Source organism: Alosa sapidissima, chromosome 4 (assembly GCF_018492685.1).
Source record: "Alosa sapidissima isolate fAloSap1 chromosome 4, fAloSap1.pri, whole genome shotgun sequence".
In the NCBI taxonomy this organism is placed as follows: domain Eukaryota; kingdom Metazoa; phylum Chordata; class Actinopteri; order Clupeiformes; family Clupeidae; genus Alosa; species Alosa sapidissima.
In genome coordinates, this window is record NC_055960.1 from 36815617 (window position 1) to 36843498 (window position 27882).

General features: G+C 45.8%; 1 protein-coding gene across 3 annotated transcripts; it reads left to right on the forward strand.

The window, feature by feature from the left end:
• The first annotated feature begins 937 nt into the window (after positions 1–937).
• si:ch211-236d3.4 (protein FAM107B) lies at positions 938–27430 on the forward strand. 3 transcript variants are annotated; one of them, XM_042089721.1, is made up of 5 exons: positions 938–1326; positions 11318–11378; positions 19817–20048; positions 24441–24591; positions 25466–27430. In XM_042089721.1, exons 1-5 carry the CDS (start codon positions 1303–1305, stop codon positions 25580–25582), a joined length of 585 nt encoding a protein of 194 aa, XP_041945655.1. In that variant the 5' UTR covers positions 938–1302; the 3' UTR covers positions 25583–27430. The 3 variants fall into 3 exon arrangements, with proteins under 3 accessions (XP_041945655.1, XP_041945657.1, XP_041945656.1); XM_042089723.1 differs by having other exon boundaries at positions 11321–11378; XM_042089722.1 differs by lacking the exons at positions 938–1326; positions 11318–11378 and adding an exon at positions 12671–12991.
• The last annotated feature ends 452 nt before the right edge of the window (positions 27431–27882 follow it).

A 27882-nucleotide genomic window follows, 5' to 3' on the forward strand; every position in this document is an offset into this window, starting at 1 on the left:
AAACAATGAAAAACAAAACAAACAGCATTGTGCGCGTTGAGCTGAACAAAGAGGGTCCATCGTTTTCAAGAGCCCGTCCAAAACATATGGACGCTCTGAAAATGACCCCTCTGACGTCACCATCCAGGGGACAGCATGTCCAATCAATGACAGCTGCTCCCTATAGCCAAGCCCTTGGAGCATGGGCAGAGGCTCCCTGACAAGAATGACAGCTCTACCCGGACCACCGCCTCAAAACACAGTACTGGGACTAGCAATATGCAGGGAGGGAGCAACATTCCACACCCCTTGTCCACTTGCACCTTGGTCATCTCAGCTGATGAGTGACTCGATGACTTGGTGTGCTGGCAAGAGGCCTCGTGGCCGAGCCGCTATGGGCCGCCTTAGGCTTCCTGATCTGTCAGTGTCAATTACCATAATCTGGCTGGTGCCTTAAAGAGAGCTGGTGCCTGACCTTAAAGGGAAGAGAGCACAGGCTAGCAACAGGTGGTGGGTGGATAGGTGCTTTGACCATGCCCACACTCAGACACACCACTTGGCACTTTGATCTGTTCGCTTCTGTTTTCTTCTCTGTCTGTCGTTCTTTCCCCCTTTCGTTCTATACCTCTCTTTCTTTTTTTTATTTCTTGTTCTCTCATTTTTTCTTCGACAAACAAAGCCCTCGCTGGCCGATCTGATCCGGTGCACACACGCACTGACCCAGCACCATGTCAGACTCGGTGACACCGCGCCTCTCCGCCTGCGAGATGACCTCGTCATAGTTCAGGTGCTCCGGCGTGGGCAGGGGCACAGCGCTGCACTTGTCGCCCCGAGGACCCCTCTCTCTCTCTCTCTCCCTCTCTCTCTCTCTCTCTCCCTCTCTCTCTCTCTCTCTCTCCTCTCTCTCTCTCTCTCTCTCTCTCTCTCTCTCTCTCTCTCTCCATCTCTCTCTCTCTCTCTATCTCTATCTCTCTCTCTCTCTCTATCTCTGCTCGGCTTGTTTATAAATATCTCTCTGAGCGAAGCCCCCACTGGACATCTCTTCGCTGTCAAGGTGCCAGGGAGTGTGAGAAGGATCTTTTTTTTCCCCTCTCTCTCCTCCTGTCCACTCTCTCTCACACCACCCCCCAACACTCCCACCCCTCCCCTCGGGCTAACCAGGCTGGACACAGCGAAGGATCTGGGCAAGCCTCTGGGAACAGAGGGGTTGCAGGGAAAACTCTGGAAACTGGGACCCGGTGGAAGGAAGGAAGGAAGGAGGAGAGAAAGAAGGCCACCTGACGGAGAGACGGGGAGCAGGCAGCGTGCCCTGCACCACAGAGCATGGGGGCGTCTTATGGAAAGAAAGTAAGTAAGTGGGCCGACTGGCTGAGATGACATGAACACATAGAGCTCTAGTGCCTTGTTTAGTCCTGCACTTCATACTTATTTCGGTTTAAGCGTTAAGAAAGGTGGAAAAGCCATGGCCTTTTTTTGCTCCCTTGTCTAAAGCCCTCTGTCGGCTTGCCATAACTCCTGACTGACCTGTTTTGTTTGTTGCGTTACTTTTATTAATGGTATTTGAGAACATGCAGTGTTTGGTAATTGAGTACATGTCTGTGTGTACATAACACTAGTTGTTGTTGGAAGTGCTCTGAATTCAAAGTTTATTTTGATAAGAACCTAAAAGCGTTATTGTCTAAATTTGTCTAAATCTTCAAACATGCCAATGCCATTTTAAGGGGAGACCACCATTCAGTGAATCATTTTTCTTTGGGCACACAACCACAATACCAAAAGAAGCTGAGAGAGACGACAGGGAGAGAGTAAATTCTTCAGATGTCTGAGGGTTTCTCATTAACCAGTGAACTCTTTGCTGGTCCTTAAATAATCCAGCCGTATCCTAGAGGGTACACAAGTGGCTATAAGCACAAATATTTAAGCAATGGGGTGTGATCTGTTTTTCATGGCTGTGTGCAGACCAGGGCTCTGAGAGTGACAGCTGGCCCTAGAGCCACAGTTGGATTATGGGACACCCAAGATCCAACCCAGCCTCTACTGAGTGTTTGACATTGCATGCTGGGAACACATGTGTATGATTCACATATCCCTTTTCCATATGCATTAACCTCCGATATCAGATATGACTGTGGTCAGCTGGCTGTGCATGGGCTGACTAAGCCTGCCAGCACCTGGTCACTACAGTCAATCCCCCGCTCCAACCCTGCCCTTCACTCTTTTTTTGCCTGTGTTTGACCCCATATGGTAGATCTGCTTAAAGTCCCCTTCTAGTCACCTTCTCCTCTCCTGCCATCTGTGATACTTCCGTGTTTACACTGAATCTATGTACGTATGTATGTACTGGTATGTATATAAGTATGTATGTATCTATCTATCCAACTATCTATCTAGCTATCCATGTCAATATGTGTGTGTTAGAAAGAGACTGTGTGTGTGTATGTTCCTTGCCTCTGTTTTGCTTACATGATGAGATTACTGTGAGCATGGACGTGTCTGTGGGGTAGGCACGGTGGGGGTTAACAGACAGGCTTGCCTTCGAGCGTTTCAGTATTGCACCGCGAGGCCAAAGCAGCAGCGGGGCAAAAAGAGCCCGCCCGCCCGCCCGCCAGGGCTCTTGGAGAGCGTTGGAAATGTCAGCGCACGTCAGAGCTGTAATTTCATCCGCTGTGCCAGCTTCCGGGCTTGTTTGGCACCGGCTGAATGCCCCCGACCAGACCTCAGAGTGTCGGTACCGGCCCACATAGCACAACAACTGCCTTTCACCCGCGCACAGGCCCGGGCCTGCCTGGCAAGGCAAGGCAAGGGAAGGGAATGTAGGGAGAAGGCCATTAGAGTCATCTTCTGTTTCACAGATGAGTCAGGGTTTCGCGTTTGTACTATGAGAAGGAACTACTGACAGATTTTTTTATGTCTAAATATATCTCTCTTGTATGTGTATGTGTTTACATGTGTGTGTGTGTGTTTGTGTGGGTGTATGTGTGTGTGTGAATGTGTGTGTGTGTGTGTGTACGTGTATGTGTTTACATGTGTGTATGTGTGTGTGTGTGTGTGTGTGTGTGTGTGTGTATGTGTGTGTGTGTGTGTATGTATGTGGGTCTGTGTGTGTGACATTATGAGGGCTGTACGCATGTGTCAGAATGGGTGTGGGAGAATATACATGTCTATCAGGAAGTGTCCAGACTGCCTAAGCATTAATCTGGAATACATTTTCCTTCTTCAGAGGAGGCTTCTCACATTTAATTTGAAAGAGAATTGATCATACGAATTACTCAGGCCACGCAGGCAAACTCGCTGATGATAAGTCATTTTCCCGTAGGTGGCCTCTCAGGCCTCGGCCGCGTTGCTGGGTTCGTTTAACACATGTTTTTCAGCTGTGGATGAGGCCGGCTAGATGTGAGGAAACTGCTCCAAATCACTATGGGGACTTAATGGATGTGATGGTGGGAAATCTGAATTTGCTGAATCCCTAATGAGAGCGCCGCAGCCTCCGACAGCAGCGGCGTACGTCGCTCAAGCTTCCCGCCCACTCCTCGTCCAGCTTGCGTACAAAGCCCATGCTGCTCTCATGTGATTGCCTGGTGCTAAATGCGACGTGGACTGGAGTTTTAAGTCCTCCTGTGCCAAAGACCTACTGAGGGAGATTAAGGCAATCAGAGAAAATCCTCTCTAAATTATCCAACGGTCAAGCTAAAAATAATTACTACCTTTTGTGAGGAATTGAAGTTGTGGAGCATGAAAATGCATGCTTTGAAACCCATCTCCGTACAAAGGATTTGTGTGTGGGAGCTAGTCATTAGCCAGGCAGGTTTTACACATAGCGTTCGCAGAGACTGCATGCAGTTCCTTGAGGCAGGCACAGCTCTATCACAGGTTGATGGACTACAGAAAGAATGAATTACTTTTTAGTTCCTACAATCAATCTTTAGCTATCACCATTTTCTTCACTTCACTGGATCTTCATCATAGCCCAGCATGCTGCCAATGGGCTTGATGCTAATGCATCCAGAAAGTGAGTGTTATTGTGCACAAATACTCTAAAGACGAGGTCCTCTCTGTTGAAGGCTACTCTTGAAGGTTGTTATGCCTTTACTTTTATGATTCTCAAGGTATTCATAAAGATTCAAATGCACAGTCCCCCCTGAGGCCAGTGTTGAGTTCTGAAAATCGTTTTTCCTGTCCTTCTTTAAATGAAATTCCCCATGTAATAATTTGTTTAGACATAATAAACAGACACAATACAATACAAATCATGCAATCACACAAATCACACAATACAAAGCATGCAATGGCGGCTGTTTTATCGTTGGCCATTTTTTAAATTGCTGGGGTCTATTTTCAGAGGCTGGGGTTTGTGCCAGCTACTGTGTAAATAAATAAGGGGGGGGGGGGGGGTCTTTAGCAACTCAGCTCTCAAGTTCATTCATTTACTCTGTGAGCACTGGGGCATGACAAGCTTTGCATTAGTGTGTGTGTGTTTGTGTGCGTGTGTCTGTGTGTGTGTGTGTGTTTATGCGTGTACGTGTGAGTGTGTGTGTGTGTGTGTGTGTGTGTGTGTGTATGAGAGAGAGAGTGCACTGGGCGTTTGTTGGTTCGTTTGAGAAAGACAAATGCAAGAGTGGACAGTTACTAAAATCCACATTTTGGTTAGTTTTATCTTTGACAATCTGTCAACTAAATATCAGTCCATGTTAACTTTATCTCACCAATGTATACAATTTTGAAATATGCAAAACTTTCAACTCTTTTCCAGGTCTTGGCTTAATCAAAGCTGATGTAATGTCAGATGAGAATTAAGACTATCTGATCCAAAACAGTCTATTAACCCAGCCTGGGCAGGAGTGCTGAGATAACCATTCAACCTGAACCAGAGCCTCCACTAAGACATTCAGAGCTCCTATGCGGTCTGAGCCTTATCTGGGGGAGCATCACAATTACTGCACCTTCACAGAAACCCCTTCAGCTTGCTTCCACCTGGCAAGATCAGAAGAGTCTTCTTTTTCTTCCCTTCACTAGTCTAGTTACACACTAAAATGTATTTGTTAAACTATTTCAACACATTTTTGCTTCCAACAATTTGATCCTAGGTAGGCCTACTAATGCCACATAAGGTAACATCTGATATGCACAGCAAACAACTCTTTGTCTGGGGTCTATTCTTCTTGTGTGCCATGTCAGCCTCTAGCCTACTCTGTCATTGAAACAGGCATCCGTGTGTGGACCACAGAAGATTAGTGTCATTGACTTGCGTTGGAGTTATATCCGTGGTCACATCACGGAATTTTGGGCGATTCCGTGATGTTTACACGGATTTTTGAATTAAGGGCCCGTGGACATTTCACAGATTTCTGTGAGACCAGGTTGCAGCCTCAGATCCAAAAAGAACCAGAACTCAGATCCAGCCTCCAGTCTATTCTTTTTAGCTGTTAGCTATTAGCATTAGCATTTATGTCACTCTGAGTGATTGTGTATGTAGCACAGGCAGGAGAACACACTGAGCGTTCAGCCTACATATCCACTGCAGTGACAGGAGGAAGTCTGTGAAGGAGCCCTAAGAGAGATAGAATCTTTGTGAGATCTATCTTTCTCTCTCTCTCTCTCTCTCTCTATCTCTCTCCCTCTCTCTTCACACTCACCTGAGAAATGAGACAGCGAGCTCCTGAGTGCACCTGGCCATGAAAGCTAGCAGAGGCACAGATGGCACACAAACCTGTTCTCCCTCCAGTGCTACAAACCTTTGCTCTGCTCGCTCTCATCCTTCCTGATAGCACTATGGAAACCTGCGGGGAGCTGTTATTCCAGGACCCGTGTTTGTGTCTGTGTATTCTTGCAAGTGCAAATAGGATTATAATGTTCTCTAACATACCCCACTGTTTTCATGCGAACACCTGCTTGCCGAGACATTTAACATAGCAAACTTTAAATGTTAATTACCCGTGTCTATTATTTAGCGTTAGCATGGCTGAGTGAACAAACTGCTAAATCTGGGGAAGATGCTAACAACAGTGCTATTTCACACTCAGTCAAGCTGAGGGGTTGTTTACATAAAGGTTAAGTAATAAACCTCTACAAGAACTCCTACAGAGGTTGACGTTTTCCTAGGCTTTACTGATATCCCACAGCAATGCCTTGTGAACATTAACAGACAATATGTGCTCTCCTGACAATATTAACTAGGCCTATAGCAATATTTTTATCTTTTATTTCAAACAAAAACAAAAAATTCCATTTAATCTCCAATAATGTCATGGATGAACAGATTACAGCCTAATCCTGATGTTTGGGCTGGAATCCATGATTTGGACTCAAATCGAGTATCCTGGCAAAAGATCACAGCAGCAATCACCTGCTGAGTGAGCCAGAGTAGTTGCATTGGAGTGGTATAATCCACAACAGAGGCAGAGAACATGAGGAGAGGGAGATAAGAAGCACGCAAGCATCTCCTCACTGCAGAATGTCAGTCAAACCTCCCAAAAATCTGGTATTTACCATGAGATGGGGCTCCTGTTGTGAGATACTGTATATTTTTGACGGAATGGTCCCCAAGAAATCTTATCATAGCTTCAAGAAAAATTGCTAATGGTTGACAATTGCGGTTTAACGCAGAGATTAGCCATTAAGATTATGCTTTATAATTGTCTGACTGTCTCAGCATAGTGAAATGACTAAATTAGACAAAACAATCAATTTCCTGTGGGAAAGTTGTAATGCTGGAGGCCACACAGATAGGCTACTGCAATCCTGCCCACTCTGCCACTGCTTCATAAGGAGGGAGGGCTCTGCAGATAATTACCCCCTCATTGCAACATCATCAGTAATGAGTTTACAGTTTCAAACACAAGGGATTTATCTGTCCTGTGAAGGGTTATTACTGAGGGAACAAGACCGTAGCAATTACATACACAATTCGTCCTTTGTTCGTCTTTTTTGGGGTAATTGACCATTGATGACACCAACTTTATTAAGTCATAGAGGGAGCCATTAGATGCACAATACAATGATGTTTTCTGGTTTCATGCAGTTTCATTAGGGAGTAAAGACAAAACTTTGCCATGTACATACAAATACCTGTAGTGTGATTTATTAAACAAACAGGGAGGATGGTGCATAGTTATTCTGGTTCTGACAAAAAAATCAGGCTTACAGCCCAAAACAGTGTACTGTGCTGTTGCAAAGACATGGCTAGGATACATGAGTTACTACTGAAGAGAGTTCTAGATGACAGGGAAGTGTTCCCCATGGAGGAAAGCTTGAAGTGACACAGTGACACAAATATAAAGACATGTCCCTTCGCTTAGCCTCTCCTAATCTTACACGTGGGTTAATCTGAAATCCTGGCAACATCTCGGAGGCACCTCAGAGGCCTGGCTGATGTTCTTCCAACTGGGTAGAGTCCTCCTCTCTCTCTCTCTCTCTCTCTCTCTCTCTCTCTCTCTCCTTCACACACACCCAGGGTGATAGTCCAGCTGCAGCTCCCGGCCAGCAGATGGTGTTTGTGGTTTTTTTTTTGTCTTTTCTTCTGGGGGGGGGGGGGGGGCTTGCTGAGGTGTCCTCATTAAAATTCCTCTGGCCATGTGGTCTGTGATCAGACGAACTGCCTGTGAAGTTGCCCCACACTTCCCCACATTTGCTTCCCTGCTACTCCAGAGAGAGAGTCTGCCAGCCGTGAGAGAACCACAGAGACAGCAGTATGTGGACAGGACATAACCCTCATTTAGTCAGTGACAACTGAAGAAACACTTATTTCTATTACACTGAGTTCTCCATGAATTGATTCAGATTATCTCATGTGAATGCATAAGACATAATGTGTGATTGGGAAAGAACAGCCCTGATTTTTACATCTACTCGCAATATGCAAATGACTAGTCTGGAGAGTTACCTTGTCACTTATGATTTACTCCTGAAAGTGATATAGGCAATTAAATCTAGTAGAGGTGGCTTCATGCAGTATCTATAATGATAGGTAATCAATGTGTAATTAATGTGATCTGGCTAGGATTTGACAGATAGAACTTAGATCTTTAGTTGTAATCAATCATGCCTGAGCAATCCAGCTAACAGTGTCTTTCTGCTCCACTAGGTGGCAGAGCTAGATTAAAATCTGCTTTGAACAAGGAGCATTATGCAAATGCAACAACAGGGATTGTGAAAATCAAAGAGAATGTAGCAATAGTCTGTAGCCAATTCATTCATCATCAAAAGAAAACTTGTTACTGTATATTCTCTCTCTCTCTCTCTCTCTCTGTATGCGTGTGTGCAGAACTTTGATTATCTCAGAAATCAAGAGGTCTGTCATTGCCCTCAAAGACTGTCTGGGATTTATAAAAGCTTAATATTGGACAGTGAAAGAAAGAAAAACAAGACAGACTTTTTACATAAACCCTCTCTCTCTCTCTCTCTCTCTCTCTCTCTCTCTCTCTCTCTCTCTCTCTCTCTCTCTCACACACGCACACACACACACACTTCTCATCTGGAACCTGTTGCCAGAGAGGACACAATTTTCAGATTTCCGGAAGATTTACTAGTGCAAAAACTTTCTGTAAAACATGCTCCAGATAGACAAATCACATGTCATACTTGCCTTGGCCTGAGGGAAGGGAGTCGTGAGCGAGTGAGTGTACGTGTATGGGGTGGGGGGGGGTGCGTTCCCTCTTTCCCATGCCAAGATTAGCGGTGATTGTGATGACCCGCTGCTGTGGCGGCCATGTCACCGTCAGGTCACTCTGAGTGAGACGTGCAGCTCTGGGTCGGGCACAGATGCGCTGGGCATCTGGTGACCAGCGTCAGTCCTGGCTCTCGCCAACGCTGTGGTCGGGGCGAACAGGCAGTGCCATTAGGGACCGCAGCGCAAGTGTGTGTACACACCAGCGGTGTTGTACATCAGGTCCCAGTTTGGGTTTAATGGCATGCCCCCAAGAGCTGCTGGCTCCTACTTCGCCCCCCTCCACACACACACACACACACACACACATTCCCTTTCATCGCATCAGGGGTCTGCAGCAGAGCACTCAGTTAAAACACCCCTCGTGGGACTCTTAAACGCCTTGGACGGATATTAAACCTCATAATGACAGCACGGGGCACGAGGGACTTCGGAGACAGTGTCAACACACATGCAGAGCTGTCAACAGCGCCTTAGGGGACGCATGTGTTTAACCATCAGATTTCATGCGCAGAGCTGACTGCCTTTTAATGTTTTTAACATGTTTCGAGGAGTTCATCATATCCAATTGCATTTAGACGTGATGTATTTAGCGTTCTAGTACGTAGCAGGGATCTTTCTTGGCCTTGTCTGTGCCTGGGTATAATTGGCCCAGTGTAGCGCGTCCCGTCCATGGCCCCTGCTAATTGTTTTTTGTCGTCTGGGAAATCCGAGTCCTTGCATCCTGAAACAGGAGTGGCGCACCAGGGCGAAAATCTATAAAAAACCTTTTTGTCCGCAACTTATTAGGGCCTCAGTATCACTGTGGAAGCGCATGAAGGTACTCTCTCTCTCTCGCTCATTCCTCTCTCTCTCTCTTCTCTCAATAAAAGATGAAGGGAACTCAAAAACAGGGCCCAGAACAGAGGAGGTCAGATGACCGCTGCTTGAAACTGGACACTGAGAGAAGGGGACTGAAGCATGTGGATTACCCGGGAGAGTAATGTTGATTCCTGACCCGGACTGCTGAGCGCAGGGGTGTAGAGGGATGCCTGATTGACTTGGCCTTGGCCTCCAATCCAATACCTGTGAGACTGCAGAGATTGGCTCCTTTATCACCATGCAAAAGTCAAAAAGGCCATAATGTTTGACATATTCAATTATAATGTTGACTGGATCTGAGTGAGATGTTTTGGAACTTGCTGTAGTGAAGCATGAATGGTTGTCATTCATTTATAACATTGGCTCTTTGATGCCTGTAATTGGTGATAAATAATAAATTAGGGCCGTTATTATTACTTTAATTGTTTTTATTTGTTTATTTATTTATTTCTATTTCTGTTACGGCTTCTAAGGAAATAAAGTAAATAATTAATAATCAGATCTTCGTCTGAAGTTTGTCTCTGCTTAAGACATAGCAGACATTGTCTCATAGTAATGCTGACTGAAATGCTACAGAACTAAACTCTAAATATGGATAGACTCTTATTCCTGCTAAGCTCATTTCGACTTGACTCCATTGTTATTACCATAGGCTTTCCCTCTTAGTGCCTCTTAGTAGGCCCCTTGAACATAATACAGCTCAGCACCATGCTGTATCCAATTGGACGTGGAAACACAGGCTTGTATTGGAAATTAGTGCACCAGTAATTCATTCCTCTGAAACGCACAGCTAACTAAAAGCCTGGTGGTGGATTATTCCAGATTCTGCTCATCTACGGTGGAGAGGGAAGGCAGTATGGGACTGACTGGGGTTGTCATAAAGTCATGTACTTTTCCAACTGATGGCATACATTATTCATGCGTTCACTAATTGCACATTTACAGAGTTTTTGAGATGGGCATTTTTCCGGGAATGAGGCGTCTCTTTCCCCACACAGAGACACCCTGAGGACTTCGGCATGTGGAGTAAAAAAAAAAAACATCATTCATCATTCATTCAGCCTGCCTTATGTGCTCATTGCTCTCCACCCCTACCCCCCCCCCCCCACCCACCCCCTCCATCCATGTCCAAAAACAGAATTCACCTCATGTCTCACCAGTGGATTAACAGGAATACCCCCACCTCACCCACCACCAGCAGCCCAGCTCACCTCCAACCCCCACCCATTAGTAATGCTGAGGCAGAGTAGGAGGACACTGGGGGCCTTGTCGCCGCATCAAGCCTGAGAAGGCCTCTCCTAGCAACCATACACAACAACACAATATCCTTTCACTCAGCCATGAGTGTGTCTCAAAGGGGGCTGCCTGGGATTCGCCTCAGCCCTGTGAAGTGCCTGTGTTTTCAGGACTCACTCGATCTCTCGATCGCTCGCTCGGGGGACGAGGGGAGAGAAAGAGGGGAGACTGGCTCTGTGGTCTAGGATGGAGGGTGAGAACACGTGACAGCTATCTGAGCCAGAATGGTGGAGATGGGATGGGATGATTCTGTTTGTGTTTTTTTCTTTTTTATACATCTCTGTAACAGCAAAGGGCAGGGGTGTAGTCTTCATTGCTCTATGACTCAGAAGAGTAGCAATGCCTTTTTTGAAAGTATTAAATCGAATGTAAGAAGCAGTATAGACTGGCTGAAGATAGGCCAGACTGCCATAATGCAACTGACCTGAACGACTTTCCTCTCTTTCCCTCTCTATCTGCCTCTCCTCACCCACCCCATCACCACCACCACCACCACCACCGCCCCACCCATTCTGGCAGAAGAAGGCCTACACTATAGAGCCCCAGTGTGTGAAAAACGGAAACCACCTGAATGGCAAAGGTAAGAGCGCTCTCATGTTTCACCCCGACAGAACAATGCGGGCTCCAGGGCTGCACAGAACAGCTCCTGTGAATCACAATGGCTTTGCCAGCTCGTCCCTCCTCCATTCACTGAAGTAATTGACCTGGTGGTCTGACTTTACCATAGCGCACGGTGAAATACCCCCCGGACACATCACATGCTGGTATGTTGTCGATGTCACGTGCTGAACGGGTGTAGATCTTTTTTTGGTTTTTAATTGAGTCTCAGTTTAACAAAAGGTCTCCAAGTATCCGGTTGGAAAACTCATGAATTATTATCAGTCCGAATGGGCATGGCTGGTACGATAGAGGAAAACAAAATGCCCCAGTGCTTCAGTTTACAGGTCAGCAAATGTGTTCAATAGACCAACATTACACACATGACATGATACAGTACAGAGCAGAGATTTTCAGAGTGTCCTGTCTGTCATATTTAATGTTATATTATGGGATTAAGTTAAAGCATAAAACTGGCACATTTTCCTCATGTACAGCAGGTTGTGAGCGCATTGCATAATATGTTATAACACATGAATTCAGTGTGCTGGGTTTTCTAGCACGGAAGGCATAGTGGAGTCATCTCACTACAGGACAAAACCACAGGCTGCAGATAAACTAATGTGTCTGTCTGGTATAGTTTTTAAATGAAACCATTCACATTCATATACAGTACATTTCTGACCTTTTGCATGTTTGCATGTTCAAATAGTCCCTGATGTTTTGGTTACCTCCTAAAATGTGAACATTGATTGAGAAAATGAGAAGTTGATACAGTCAAATCATTTCAGTATGAATGCGCTGCACTGTTTAAATGCTGCCAAGCGATTGTGCCCACAGGGAGAGTTGTATTTCAGGGAGGGTGGGGACATGAAAAAGCTCTGCTGTTCTGTTCAAGTCACTCTCCCCTATGGCAGCTCATGCCCTGAGATGGAAAACACACAGCTGACAGACGGTTAATATGGGCTTTAGGCGACGGAGCTTAAGAACTGCACTAATCCTGACTGCAAAAGACCCCCATGAATCTGTGAGCTCGCTCAAGACAGAAACACTGTGAGAGCAAGAGAATGAGAGGGGGGGGGGGGTAGAGAGAGAGGGAGGGAGAGAGAGAGAGGGAGGGAGAGACAGAGAGAGGGAGGGAGAGAGAGGGAGGGAGAGAGGGAGTAAGAGAGAGGGAAGCAAAGGAGGGGAGGGAGAGAATGAGGGGCGGGGCAGTGAAGAGGCAGAAGGTCATGTGACTGTTTACACTAGCGAGGGCAGGCATGTGTGTGTGTGTGTGTGTGTGTGTGTGAGAGAGAGAGCGTGTGTGGAGTGGACTTTTTGCGGCACAGCCTCTGACTGGCCCCTGCAGAGCCATGTAAAGTCCCAGAGCTGAGACTTTGCGCTGACAGTCGGAGCGGCGACACACAGACAAACACCACCACCACCACACACACACACACACAAACACACTCTCTCTCTCTCTCTCTCTCTCTCTCTCTCTCACACACACACACACACACACACACAACCACATGGCTCAGAGAGTCACCCACAGCCATGGCCTCTTTCCAGAGGGACAGCCGGGGAGGCCCAGGGAAGTACTGGTCAAGTCAGGTAAGACCAAGAGACACTATTACTGCTCTCAGCGAAGTTAGTCATCAGTCACTAAACCACTACGAGAAGTGACTTTTCATCATGGCTAAAGTGTTATGCAACTGCTTTGTTGTGATTGTGGCTGCAAGGGGATGTCTTAAACTAACTGCCACACAGAAAGAAAAGCTTGTTTTCATCACAGAGTGTGTTACTTGTCAGACAGAGATTTCCTTTTTAAGTTTGTCTTGAAGGCTTGGAGGTTGCTGTGGTTATGTGCTGTGTATATTGGAATCGATATTGGCAGATGGACATTGTACTGTACTTGCACCAACTTGCACTTGTCACAGTGCAAACATGGCAAAATGTTTACTCTTTCTTTCTCTCTCTCTCTCTCTCTCTCTCTCTCTCTCTCTCTCTCTCTCTCTCTCGAGCAAAGGGAGAGCCTGTGCTAAAGGTGGGTTAATCAGTGAGTTTGCTCTGTGTGTCTATGGCTGGCCTGTTTGGAAGAGTGGAGGAAGATTACTGTAGCTGTAATGGCTGTCTACATCCCTTGGTAGTGGACTGGGGGATTTGGGGGCTAATTTGGCTCAGGGTGTGGCGGGACAGACAGTGACCAAGCACATCACCCAAGGGGGAGCAAAACAATCCATTCCGTTCCAGCAAAGGCCTCAGTCATCGTCCTCACCCATGCGCAGCTGAACTGATGTCATAGACGTTGTGTGTCTCCGTAAAAACCAGACCTCTAAATCAATCCTAGAAAAAAACAAACTCGGGTGAATAGGATGACAGAGAGAGAGCTTGTTTGGGCTTGTTTGCCATGTAGTCACACACTGCCTGCTGAAGCAGTCACAACTGGAACCTTTAACAGCCTCAAGCCCTCGGGGCATTTTTGAAGGGATTCACTAAAACACAAGAAAGTCATTCAGCTTTGAACTTGAAGTTGATGAGGCAAGGAGTGGAGTGGAGTGAGCTCTTTCATCTTTTGAGTCCTTCCTGTCTGTCTGTCTGTCTGTCTGTCATTTAGCTGCTCGTGCCTGATACACTCTATGTCTGTCTGAGCGAGTGTGACAAAATTTTAGTGGGTGTTTTGAAACATGACTGACGTTGTCGGAGTATCCTGTCAGAACTCAACAAACAGTGGTGAAGTGAACTTTAACACATTTCACCATGGGCTTTGCGACCACTGTTGAGTAACATGCTGTGAATCTTTTACAGTCCGTACCTGTCGTGTGGAAGCCAGTCATTGGTTGGTTTGTTCTAGTGCCAATACTGTAGCTACTCCAGAATCCATGAACAGAGCAAATCAGTCAAAGGAGATCACATCAATGGCCATGTGGTGTGTGCTAAGCATGTTTGAACAGCTATCAGGGAGGTGATAATATTGAGTAAATGCAGGTATATAGTTCTATTTGTACCCACACATACACACACACAGTCACATACAGTACACACACACACACACACACACACATACACACACACATACTTGAACCAAATGTTCTGTACATGCCATTGTTATTTACACACTTTCCCCAACCCTGCAGTGCATGAGAGAGAAAAAATCTCATAACCCTTAAGCAATCTGAGAGACAGAGCCACACACCTGTCGTGTGGAGCCACACACTATTGAAATTTATGTTTCCCTTTTTTCATGCCTGTCAGCGCGCAGTTCGTCGCAGCACAGGGGTCCTTTCAGAGGTGCTGATTGGTGCTTTTGCATGATAAAGAGCTGACCGAGCCAGAGGCTGAACTTCATGGTGAATTGGGGGTCAGTCTTCAGAGACTATTATGGGAAAAGAGCCCCCCCCACCTTCCTCCATCCAACCCCATGGGAGGGAGGCAGTTCTGGGCATCCTCAACTAAAGATGACATCGCCATGGCAACCGTTTGTGCTCTGTTTGTATATAAGCAGAGCCAGAAATGGGGGGGGGGAAGCTTGTTGATGTGCTGTTGATTTGACAGGGACAGAAATGACATCACTCCACGCCTTATTGCATTCTTATATGATTTCACCAGTGAAAACTTCATAGGCTACAGTCTGCACGTTAGCTGTCATTTGTTTTTTTCAAACAGCATTGTAGACTGATAAAATACCTAATTACACACTGTGTTTGAACCATTAATAGCTGCTTTTTTTCAAGACAGCATATTCATAATTGCTTTAGACTTCCTATAAATCCTCCATTTAAACCGACTTACCATATCCATTTCAATGCTAATGTAATCCTCAATGTACCCATCTGTTCAAGATAGTGTTTGCAAATCCAAAAGTCACTTTGAATTTTTATTTTCACAGGGAAAATATGTACATAGCTTTATATATTTGGGTGGATTTAATAAATTGCTGCTTCACCTGGCAGGACCCTGCAGGGGAGGAAAAATGTAAAGCACAAACCCAGCAAAGGACAAAGAAGGTCACAAGTAACATAAAGAAAATGCATTGGCCCACTGAGTATGGATGATATTCACTTTCTAAGCAGACACAGAAAGCTCTTTGTGGTCGCACTGTGTCCGTGACATAGATATAAAATCAATAGAATAGATATGACATAGATATAAAATCAATGGCAACATAGATGGCAGGTCAGCTCAGCAGATGAACATTTGTCAAGCAGATCGGGTTTCTCCCTCTGCTTCTTAAACTATGCTGAAGTCTGAGCCGTTCTGAGGATGGAATCAATTTGTATTCAATCTGGGCAAATGCACCTGAATGGGAATAGTGATAGATGGCACGAGCAATAACGCAGTTCCCACATCCCATGTCTGCTACTTAGCTAGTGAAAAGATGGCGGAATGCATTCATGCAGGTGCGGAACACTTTCAGACCCGTTTACACATACCGCATTGTACTGTCAACACACACATGAACAGTAGGCTATGTTTGTGTTTATAAAACATAATGGCCAGTCAATTCAGTGCATTCAAAGCCTGACTTACCTTTTGTACAAAGACATGTGCGCCACAGACACACACACACACACACACACACACACACACACATTGTGGTGTAAGCTGCTTTCAGACACCAGTTCTTCAGTAACCTGTGGAGTGGCCTTTTAGCTGGCTACTGTAATTACATTCGGCTGTGAGCAAAAAGGCCACCCATCTCTGCCTCCTTCCTAGTGACCAGCAGCACAGCCATCGCCTGTGTGGTCCTCCTGCCGAGTGATAAGCCACACATCTTTGATGATTAATGATGCTCTTGGGCAGTTCCAGCGTTATGGATGTGACAGTTGGACTCATATTGGTAAACAAAATGCCTTAGAGTGGGGGCATAATTAGTATCAGTGAATTAATTTGCATAACTTTTAATGTAACCTCTGTCCTCTGAATACTGAGAAATCCTCAAATTTCATATAATCATTTTCATCCTAAGAATACAAGGCATTTTATCAGCGTTATGGATGTGACATGAGATAGACACACTTTTGTGAGAGATTACAGGTTTTCTACAAACTCTGTGAATTTTGAAGGAAACTGCCGAAACTATGATATATGTAGCATGAAGGAGACTTGAATGAACACAAAAAGTGTGTTTTTGAAACTATGCGTCATTTTCGTAATGCATTATGTAGGAAAAACTGGCGTTATGGATGTGACGGTTTCACGTTATGGATGTGACATGTCTGAACCAGTCCTCGACAAACTACATAAAACACATAATTAAGTAGTGAATTTTGAGGAAACAATAGGAAACAATTGAAATAGTAATCAGGAAAAACTAGCGATGAAATTATTGCTTCCTCAGTGCCCAATAAGATCCACAGGAAGAATCAGGACAACAACTCATTTAAAATATAAAAAAGAAATATTTTTTTTTTCTTTTACCGTCATCAATTTTGGTCAGTGATTCCCGGGTTACTGAAACACCAGGGAACATGAAACTTGGTGGCCACTCCCCCACCGCGCTAGGTTAAATGACTAGCCCTACCTGAACCGTTGCACCCAAGATGACAAAATATTTATGGTATGTTAGTCTCAAGAGCCCGCATCAACCTAGCCCATACCCACTCATTTGTGATTTGCACACATAAAGTACATGCACACGCACACATACACACACACACACACACACACACACACACACACACACACACACACATACAGACAGGCAAGCACAGACACACATAAACACATACAGACAGGCAAGCACACACACACACACGCACAAACACCCACCCACACGAATGCACACACATAAACACACACACACAGGCACGCATACGCGTGTGCGCATGCAAACACACAATACACACACACACACATAAACACACACACACAGGCACACAATGCGCACATGCACACACACAGACACACACACACACACACACACACACACATATAAACAAAAGCAAACTCACATATCCACACACTCATTTACATGCACATGAGTTGCAGGGGTAGGAGATGGAGACAAATTGACAAGCGTGATTTATTTTTGCAAAGAGAATATGCAGGACTGAGAGGCGGTCATATTTTGTACCGCTATGCGGTACATCTAGTTTATTGCTGCCGTTACTCATGTTACTCTGTGGGTATTAGCTACAGAGGACCTGACACTTCAAATGCTGGCATATCGCATCACAAAAACTGTATAAGCAGACGTGAGCGGCAGGCTGAACAGATCTGCAACAGAAGGAGGTTGCTATGTTAACTCCAGCTGCAAAGTCAGCCATCTTCACCAGCTAACACGATAATCCAGTTACTGTACAACAACAGTAGGACAGTAGGACCTATGACAGTTACGGGAAGATAATCGCTCAGATTTTCGTTATTAGGCCACTTGAAAATAGGCTATGGCTAGGCTATACTGGAGGTATTTTAATATTATGTTTGTTTTGCTAATGCTTAGGCGAGGCCTCCCTGTTGTTTTGATCAACCTAATAATCTTTGAAATGTCAATTGTAAACACTAAGGTGAAATGCGTTGAAACTGACATGTCACCAGAACAGACGTTTATCGGCTTTGAGGTAAAATAAAGTCTCCAGTCTTGTAAAGTCACATTATGTAACATCCATAACGTCACATCCATAACGCACCATTAAAGGTTTTAAAAGTAAGAAAGGGGCACAATTTGTTCATCACACTTTACATTGATATAAATCAGCTTTGCACAGACACTATGGACATTGTCGCATCAACACTGTATGTGTAGCATAAACTTTTCCTATAAAACGTTATGGATGTGACATGGCCATGGAACTTGCTGACTTAAAAACAAAAGCCTTACAAATGTAAGGAGTTGTGCTCTTAAAGGCAAGCTGAGCATACACATTGCTCTACCATTCCCTTGTCAATCTGGAATTTGTCAAACCTTTGTTTGAACCTTCAGTCCATTTATCCACTTTTTAAATATGTATAATATTACCATGTGAAAAATGTTGTTTCTGTATGGTTGCACACCATATTTATGATGTAAAAAGAGTGTAATTCTCCATCAAATTCAATCAGATCAGTTACAAACAATAAAATATAGACCTAAATGAAGATTTTAACAACAGTTCTATTTGCGTATGCACGACTTTTTTGACCTTTGCATGAAATTGCCCTCTTACTGTGAATCTCAACATCACTCAAGCTTAACTGAGTCGCAATAAATGAATCTTGTCTGAATCTGTGTTGAGGTCTTTATTCAAGTATAGTTGTTTTTCATAGTCACCTCTGTGTTACATAATGTTTCTCTGGCAAACATTTCTTATGTCCCGTCTTGGACCAGTCGCCAGTGGTCTGACTGAGCCCTTCTTAAAAGATGCAGTGATTCAGTCGCAAGGGGAGAAATATAACTCTGGAAAGCCACTTGTAAGTATGAATGTCCTCCACTGGCTGCCAGATGGCATCGCTGGCATTGCAGCAAAATTTGGATGGACCACCGCATCCTCCTCTTACTCTCTCTGTCAGACTCATCTGTTAGATCCACAAAAAATGGATGGATTTTGACTGCAACCCTCCTTTAAAACTGTGGCAGCATGTCTTAAAATCCATCTGGCTAAAAATCATTTCAAGTCATTTTATGTCTAGTTTAAGTCTGACACCATGGGTGGGCACCGTGACTTTAGAAAAAAAAATCCCATATTCGTTCCAATCTCTGCCACAGCATTTTGATCAGATTGATGGGGAGGTGCTGTGGCAGCTGAGGTGCCTTTCTAATATTGAAGAGCTCGCGTGTCTCTGGTTCCTCGTGAGAAAGCCGACTATTGTTCAGCGGTGGCTTATGACACCTGATCTATTTTCCAGCCTCTCTCCGGGATCAGGTCCCTCCTCTAAGCTCCTGTCAGCAGGGGTGACGGACCTGGGAGTGGGTGTTCCGTGCAGGCGCTCAAGGTCCAGTCAATGGCCAGGGGCCCACGGACTATAACACGAAAGAAGTGTTTACAAAGGTGGCCACACTGACACACACAACACAAACGGCTAACGAAAGGAGGCTGTGTTGACGTGGCGACCGCCTGCGGTCCACCCATGGCAGCTTGGAGGTTATATGAAATTGCCAACAGGGTCAACAGACAGGCAGAGCGAGGCAGGCTGAGAATTTCCATGGGGTGTATCTAATATAAATAAACTCAAGTGCTCCGTAAATCACCTGCCATTCTTCCGCCTGGTTACCTGTGACTGCAAATATGCGCTTGCATGAAGGAATAAGGCAAATCAGCCAAGTGACCAAAGCTACGGGCTCTTTATTGCCCCATGGACTCCCTGTTGAAAATGGGCACAAAATGAAATGATAGTTTTTGCCAGGTATTTCTACCTGCAGTTCAGAGACACACTTGACTAGAGACATCTAATTTACTAATTTACCTCTCTCTCCCCTCCCTCCCTCTCTCTCTCTCTCTCTGCATGTTGATTCTCCAGCCTCTGCCTACGCAGACCTGCAATGGGAGGCTCCCCAGTCAGAGGTGGCTCAGAGGGACCCTTTCAGCAGCTACCCGCACCAAGACGTCCCCCCAGTGGCCAGCTACGCAGCGCAGCCAGATTACATGGAAGAGGAAGATGATCTCATCAAGCCCAAAAAGCTTGTTAATCCAGTGAAAGCCTCCAGAAGCCACCAGGAGCTCCACAGGGAGTTGCTCATGAACCAGAAACGGTAGGAGTTCTCACTCAGATATGCTTTTTACACTTCACCACCACCACCACCAACACCAGCACCACCAACACCACCACCACCACCACCACCAGCACCACCACCACCACCAACACCACCAACACCACCACCATCACCACCACCACCACCAACACCACCACCATCACCACCACCACCACCTCCCCCACCACCACCAACACCACCAACACCACCAACACCACCACCACCACCAACACCACCAACACCACCACCTCCCCCACCACCACCAACACCACCAACACCACCAACACCACCACCACCACCAACACCACCAACACCACCACCATCACCACCACCACCACCTCCCCCACCACCACCAACACCACCAACACCACCAACACCACCACCACCACCAACACCACCAACACCACCACCATCACCACCACCACCACCTCCCCCACCACCACCACCACCACCAACACCACCACCACCACCAACACCACCACCACCACCACCACCATCACCACCACCACCACCACCACCACCACCAACACCACCACCACCACCAACACCACCACCAGTCCAGCATTATCACTAATATCATCCCAGCTGCCATCTATCATAAACATGTATGCTGTAGGCACACACACATTGACCCTCTCAATCTGTTCCGGTTGAAACGTTCAAAACCAATGCAAATACTTTGAAATGAAAATTAATAGGACTTTACTTTACACAAGTTACTTTAGCTCTACAAAATGTCAACTTTGAAACATATTTTTGAATTGTTTTTTGTTTAATTGTTGTTTGTCCCCAAGTTACCATTAGCTAAATGTTGTTTTTTCCTGTGCCACCTGAAATGCCTTAGGGAACGCACATGTTTGTTTATGCTGTTGAAAGGGACTATATACTGTAGATATAACATCATCCCTCACAGAAGGTCAGCGAGATAGAGGCAGTAAATCGCACTTGCTGCTGCGTGATGGGCGATTGGTTGGTTTAATGCCCTTTGATGTGCTGCTGCCACTGCGTAAGCAAAGATTCCGGATTAACCGTTATAAAATATGCTTTTCCATTATGTAAGGAATGCGTGGCAGAAGAGAGGCAACCCTGACAAATGATATAGCCGTGCGATAGGAACCGTCATGCCATCCCCATATGGCTGTTATGAGAGAGAAATGGTGCACAGCGTACACAGCATAAGCACAACACAGCACAATCCCCTGCATAATCCTCGGCTCTTAGGCCAGCACTGCCGCTAGATCCCGCGGTCTGCCGTAGCCTTAGCAGGGGCTTACTTTGGGACGTTGGGCTACGCTGAGAGAGATCAAAACACTAACAGTCAGAGAAATTCCTGCGGCCAGAATCCAGGTGTAGCCAGCGGAACGCACAGCTGGAGAGAGGGAAACAGGAAATGTAAAACATAGCAGGACAGGGTGTAGTAGTGTGTTGTGTCAAGGAAATGGGTTCCCTAGGGGTCCCAAAAGGCTCGAGTACCTCGGGGTGCATTTTTGACGGGGAGCTAGCTAACACTGTCAACCTTGTGTAAAGTATAGGTGACTCACAGGAGAAGTGATTTAGACTAACAGACCATTACTCCTATGGTATTACATCAGTCATACTTATTGTTGCCTTAAGGCATCCACCACTACAGTCATCTGTTTTGATATTGCTTTTACACATCCAGTATATCCTAATATCTACTGAATGAGGTTTTCTGCGGCTTTGTGTCTGTATTTGAAGAGGATATAATGTATGTGCAAAAGTGGAGAAATAGGAGAAATGTTAAATTAAAAAGTAGACCCTCCATTATGCAGTGCCTCGGCCCTCTAAATTAGCCCTCTCGCTGGTGTGCGGTTGTTGCTAGGTAACGGCTCACTAAAATGCACTGCACTCCCCTACCCTTACCCCTTCCACCTACCCCCACCCCCACCCCCACCACTCACCCTCAAATGTTTGGGCAAATCCCTTTAGCTTGAGGACCCAAGCCCCCCAGTCAAGGACAGTGGGAACTCAGAGTCCATAGAGAGGACTACAGAAGCCCCTTTATCCGTATGCCCTCTCTTCTGATGCCGGTGCATACTGAGCTCAGGAGAAGCTCTCCAAATACACACACACTTACCCACACACACACACACACACACACACACATACACACACACATCCACACACAAACACACACACACACACACAGACACACACACATACACGTACACACACACATTTTAACCATTTGTTTATGTCCACATGAAGAAAAAATGGTACAGGGACACAAATAATAAAGAATGCAGTACAATAAAACAAAGAGCCGCATGCGGCTCGCCACCCCTGATATAGTGTCATAGCATAGTGTTCCAAAATGGACTCTTAAGCAGTTATGCCAGAGTATTCCATAATGGGGACCCATTGGCTTGAGAACCCACATAATATAGTTCCTCTATCGATCCTCTCGGAGACGCTAAACGTTACCTCGGTGAGTGTGTCTGCGAGTAAAGTGGCAGTGCGGCACTGCAGCAGTGCCGGGTTGAGTACGTATCAGATGATTCCCTCGCCAAGCGCTGGGAGGTGAGGGAGCTCATTCCGCTCGGCTGCTGCAAGCAGCGTCTCGGAGGTGCAGCAGACTGGGCTGGCAGGGAGCCAGGCTCGCAATTAAGCAGGTATCTGCTGGGGCACACGGGCACCAAGGCTGGCATGGCGCCGCAGGAGGGGGTGCGGGTGGAGGGAAGTAAGGGGGCGGGTGAGTGTTTGTGGGTGTGTGTGTTTGTGTGTGTGTGTGTGTGTGGAGGTGGGGGTATCCTGTGAAATTTGGCCGAGGAGTGTTAATCAGAGCTGGCCCATTCAGGCTAACCCTTCTGACAGGACCAAGCCCAGATAAGCCGCGGCGATGTGAAAGCAGGAACTGGGTCAGTAACTGAGCCGCGCCCTGTCCTCAGTCACTGTCACTCAACAGATAAGGCCTCGCTCTCTAAAAGGCCCTTTGAGTGACACTGTGGTTTGAGAAGAGGAGACAGAGAGACAGAACAGAAGAGGAGCAGGGTGAGAAAAAATAAAGACTGAGAGGAAAGACAGAAAACAACAAACACAAAACCGGGTCAAAAGTCACCATCCTTTACAATGTTATCTTCTCTTTTTAGAGACAACTGGAAGAAATAAGATCCTACCCATAGATCCCTTCATGAAGGTTGGGAAGAGGATAGGAGCAGGGAGTCAATATTAGCCGTCTGCAGGATGTTTAGCAGGGTATTGATGGAAAGTGCCTATGCGTGACATTCCTCCACCTGTTTAAAGTGCTTTTTAGATGGGCTTGTTTGCTCAGGGGGAGGCTGATGCACTCCTCCCGTCTCCTCATTAATTGCCACCTTGTTTGTTTGTTGCCGTCGCGCCGCAAACCGGTTTTGACGGACAGCGCCTAAATGAGCACCGGTGCTAATTGTGCATTCCACAGCCCCGACACTCCCCGGAGTTTCTCACCTTCCAAAGACCGGCGACTACCACCTCCCCAAGGTGGGACGAGACACAGTCGCTTAATTTAATTAGGAATCATCAGGAGAGACACAGTGTGGACAGTTTATGTGTACAGTATGTGTGTCTGTATAACAGCAAGGGGGGAGGGAGGGTGAGCGTAGCAATGGGGAATCCAATGGTTTCTCTCTTAGCGACAGACTGACACTCCGCATAGCATCTGTTGGCATTACAGAGGCTGGATTATGGGTGCGGCTCCCCCACTAATAGCTAGTGATTATCCACACTAAGTTTATTACAGACAATTAACTGTCAAGCGGACAGGATCTCCTTGCCAAGCCAGTTGTCACTGACAACAAGCATTTGGGTCTTTCAATTAAGATCGAGTCTTGACCTCACACGCCACAAGTGCATCCCTCTGCTGTGGGCATCGCACCATGGTTGTCATAACAACAATAAACACCCTGTAAGCATAAAATAAATTGGCTGCCAGGCAAACCAAAGAAAATGCAACATTCTGTTACTTAGTATTAGTATACCTATCCACAAAACTAAATGAATATTAGCATTAGCAATTATATCAGCATTAGGGCCAGTGTAAAATGTTAAACAAAAGACTTAAATGTCTTTGCAAGAAATGTTGCATTTTAATTGGATCTTATATCTCTTTTTTGGACATGATCATCCACAAGAGTGCTGGATGAGATGGGTGGGATTTTGTCCTTGAGTGGGACAAGAGGGCCCTCTGCTGGACAGCAAGAAAGCATGGAGAGATAGTCAAAGCTGTGCTGATTTTCCCCCCCATCTCTCTCTCTACCCCCCCCCCCCCCCCTTCCCCTCTGTTATAAACACACACCACCACCCCCTCCACCATCACGCATATACACACATGCACAAACACACCACTACCATACACGCACGCACATGCACACACACACACTCTCTCTTCCACAGGGGTGTGGAGCCGAAGCCGGAGCTGCAGCGCGTCCTGGAGCAGAGAAAGAGGGAGCAGATGATCAAGCAGCGGAAGCAGGAGGACGAGGCCAGGAAGAAGATCTCCCCGTTGGAGCAGGAGCTCCTCAAGAGGAGGCGCGAGCTGGAGGAGGTGTGAAAAGTCTCTCCACTGCCAGCGCACGTGTTTCACACTAAAAGACCTGCACAGGGGATTAATGCTTTGGCTCTGCTAAGGGCCTCAATGTGCCTCCGGGACCAGTAATGGAATATCACTGCCTGTCAATATTTACGACAGCAGCAGAATAGAATATTATCTTGTTTGGTGGTGTTTTCTTACCCTGATAGAGTCTTACTGTAAAATGAAATATGCCTCAATACCCTGGGCAATTAAATATGCCTCCCTGGGTAATTGTCAATATCTAAAAACCCTAAACGGTCTACAGTCTTATTATTGTGCTAAGATGGTTAAGGAACAGCTACAGTAGGTTGTAGTCCTAGAAAATGATGGGTTATCAGCGCACCATGCTGTTTGGTAAAAATGCATCTGCCTTTGTGTGTGTGTGTGTTTGTATGTGTGTATGTGTGTGTGTGTGTGTGTGTGTGTGTTTGTGTGTGTGTGTGTGTGTTTCTGTGTGTGTATGTGTGTGTGAGTGTGTGTGTGTGTATGTGTATGTGTGTGCGTGCGTGCGTGTGTGTGTGTGTATGTTTCTGTGTGTGTGTGTGTGTGTGTGTGTGTGTGTGTGTGTGTGTGTATGTGTGTGTGTGTGTGTGTGTGTGTGTGTGTGTATGTGTGTATGTGGGGGGGTGTGTGTATGTGTGTATGTGTGTGTGTGTGTGTGTGTTTCTGTGTGTGTGTGTGTGTGTTTCTGTGTGTGTGTGTGTGTGTGTGTGAGTGTGTGTGTGTGTGTGTGTGTGTATGTGTGTGTGTGTGTGTGTGTGTGTGTGTATGTGGGTGTGTGTATGTGTGTGTGTGTGTGTGTGTGTGTGTGTGTGTGTGTGTGTGTGTGTATGTGTGTTTGTTACAGCTGGAGCGTGAACAGGAGCAGCAGGAAACAGGAAACCAGAACGCACCTGAGTTCATCAAGGTGAAGGAGAACCTGAGGAGGACGTCGTTTATAAACACGGGAGAGAAAGAGGTGTGAGGACAGACGCCCACGAGCCACACGGCTAAGAGCCAGAGGAGAACCGGAGGAGAACCGGAGGAGAACCGGAGGCGTCTGTCGTCAGTGTGATTTCTGCTCTGTGCGGCTTGTGTGATTGGAAACAGATGCACGTGTGTGTGTGTGTGTGTGTGTGTGTGTGTATGTGTGTGTGTGTGTGTGTGTGTGTGTGTGTGTGTGTATGTGTGTGTGTGTGTGTGTGTGTGTGTGTGTGTGTGTGTGTGTGTGTGTATGTGTAGGTGTACGTGTGTGTGTGTGTGTGTGTATGTGTGTGTGTGCAGCTGCTGTACAACACCGTGGGCCTGAGAGGCGGGCTGGCCACCAATGCCTTCACCATCACACACACACAGAGCAGCGCGGCCTGGGATGGACGACGCTAAACCTGCCATTTTCATACACCTTCTCAGTCTCACTAAACCAATGCAAAGGAGCGGAGTGCTGAGGAAGACAGTGCACACGACATGTCCTACAATGATGATGAGTTGCAGCATGTTCTAACACGTTGGAGGACCAGAATGTACAGTTTGAACCTTCTGTGGGAACGTTTGTGCTGTTTCTTTTGGGGGGGAATTGCCCCAAAGAAGTCTGAAATGAGGAATAATTCATTGAATCTGAAAGAGTTAGATTAGTGCGTGGAGATCTTAGTTTCTGCTGTAAGAGAGATGGACCTGTTCTCTGAATGTGTTCGACGGCTCTGCTTTGACCCAGACATATTTCTTTGTGTCTTGGCATTAAGACAATTAGTTTTTTAATGTATGCCAGCTGTTGTGAGTAGTGTGGCCACAGGGTTTGGGCACAAGTGATCAGGGGGCATAAAACAGTGTTATCATCAAACCAGGCAGTGCGAGGATTGTTAATTTCACAGCTGCCAAATACCCTAAAGAAGACGCATTGCAGGACAGACTACCTAAAACACTTTTCCTTGCCAGATACAATCGGCACAAGTCACTTTTTAGAGTAAAAAAAAAATAAAGATAGAACACACTCTTTCTCCCCTTCTGAAAGGAACGCAAATATCATCATTTGTCATCGTTTGTAAATACGCTGTGGAATTGTTCTAGTTACTTGCCATTGCACAGTCATGACACAGTGGGTGTATGCAGTCCCAGATCTGGTCAGGTGTGTGAGAGGGAGGAGAGACTATTTCTGCATCTCTCCACTTCAGTGCCTTCACCGCTGTGCACAGCAGTGGTGTACCAAGCTGACCTACAGTAGGCATACGGGCCAAAAGTCACAGCTGCAGTGCTTCAGCATCGAAATCAGCGTGTTGAAATGCAAAACAAATGCTTTTTCCTGTAGCTATCTTAACGTATTTAGGTTTGTATGACAATTAAACAATGGTCAACACTGTTTTCTACAAGAAGAAAATACTCATTCGGCACTTTAGAATTGTACATTTTAATAATCGTTTGAGTCACATAACTGATTTTTATTTTATAAGAATGATGATATACTGTCTTAACTATATAATTTCACAGTTTTAGGAAACCAGTCGGTACTCTACTTTATTAAGGTGTTCTGGGTATGCCATTTTGTTTTCATAGAGTGTTATTTTTTGCCTTTAAATGGTCCTCAAGCCACTTAATGCCAGTCAGTACACTTGCATTTTGGTGTAGATATTTCTTCCTTTTTTCCTGTTTGATTTTGCTTTTGTTTTTCTTTGGGACTGGGGGTGGGGGGTGGCGTGTTGGTTTGTATGTCTCATGAAATATCTAATCATAACAACACACACTTCAAGTGTACAGTGCTTAACATCACAATATGTAAAACTGAAACAAGGAAAAGAATGTACGACTTTATATAACAATAAAACATTAACTCTACACAGTATCACTGACTGTTTTTTGTTGTGATAGCATATTTTTACTACCATATTTCTCTTACCATATTTCTCTTAAGACTCAGTCAGGACGATGGAAAATCAGGATCCAGGCTTTTATTCTTTTCAATGAGGGGCCAGTGCCCCTCAAGGAAGAGATGCATGTTTGTGTCACCCCATTATGGGTTTTCACCAGTATTCTCTGATCAATGTGCAGGGCGGCGCTTGGCTCTATTAATAGGAGGCGTTCCTCCACACCCTGTGTTCCTCTTCTTTCCAGTATTAAAATACAGAAATTTGTACCTATTCTGAAAGGCCAGGGTTTGACTACCTGGGCCTTTTTGGATCCTTGCTGTTTGGGGTTATTCTGCCCACAGCAGGTCCACTATTGTAAAGTAATCCAATCTTTCTTGCGATGTTCTGACCAAGATCCTTTTGTGGAATGGTACACAAGACTTCCAAA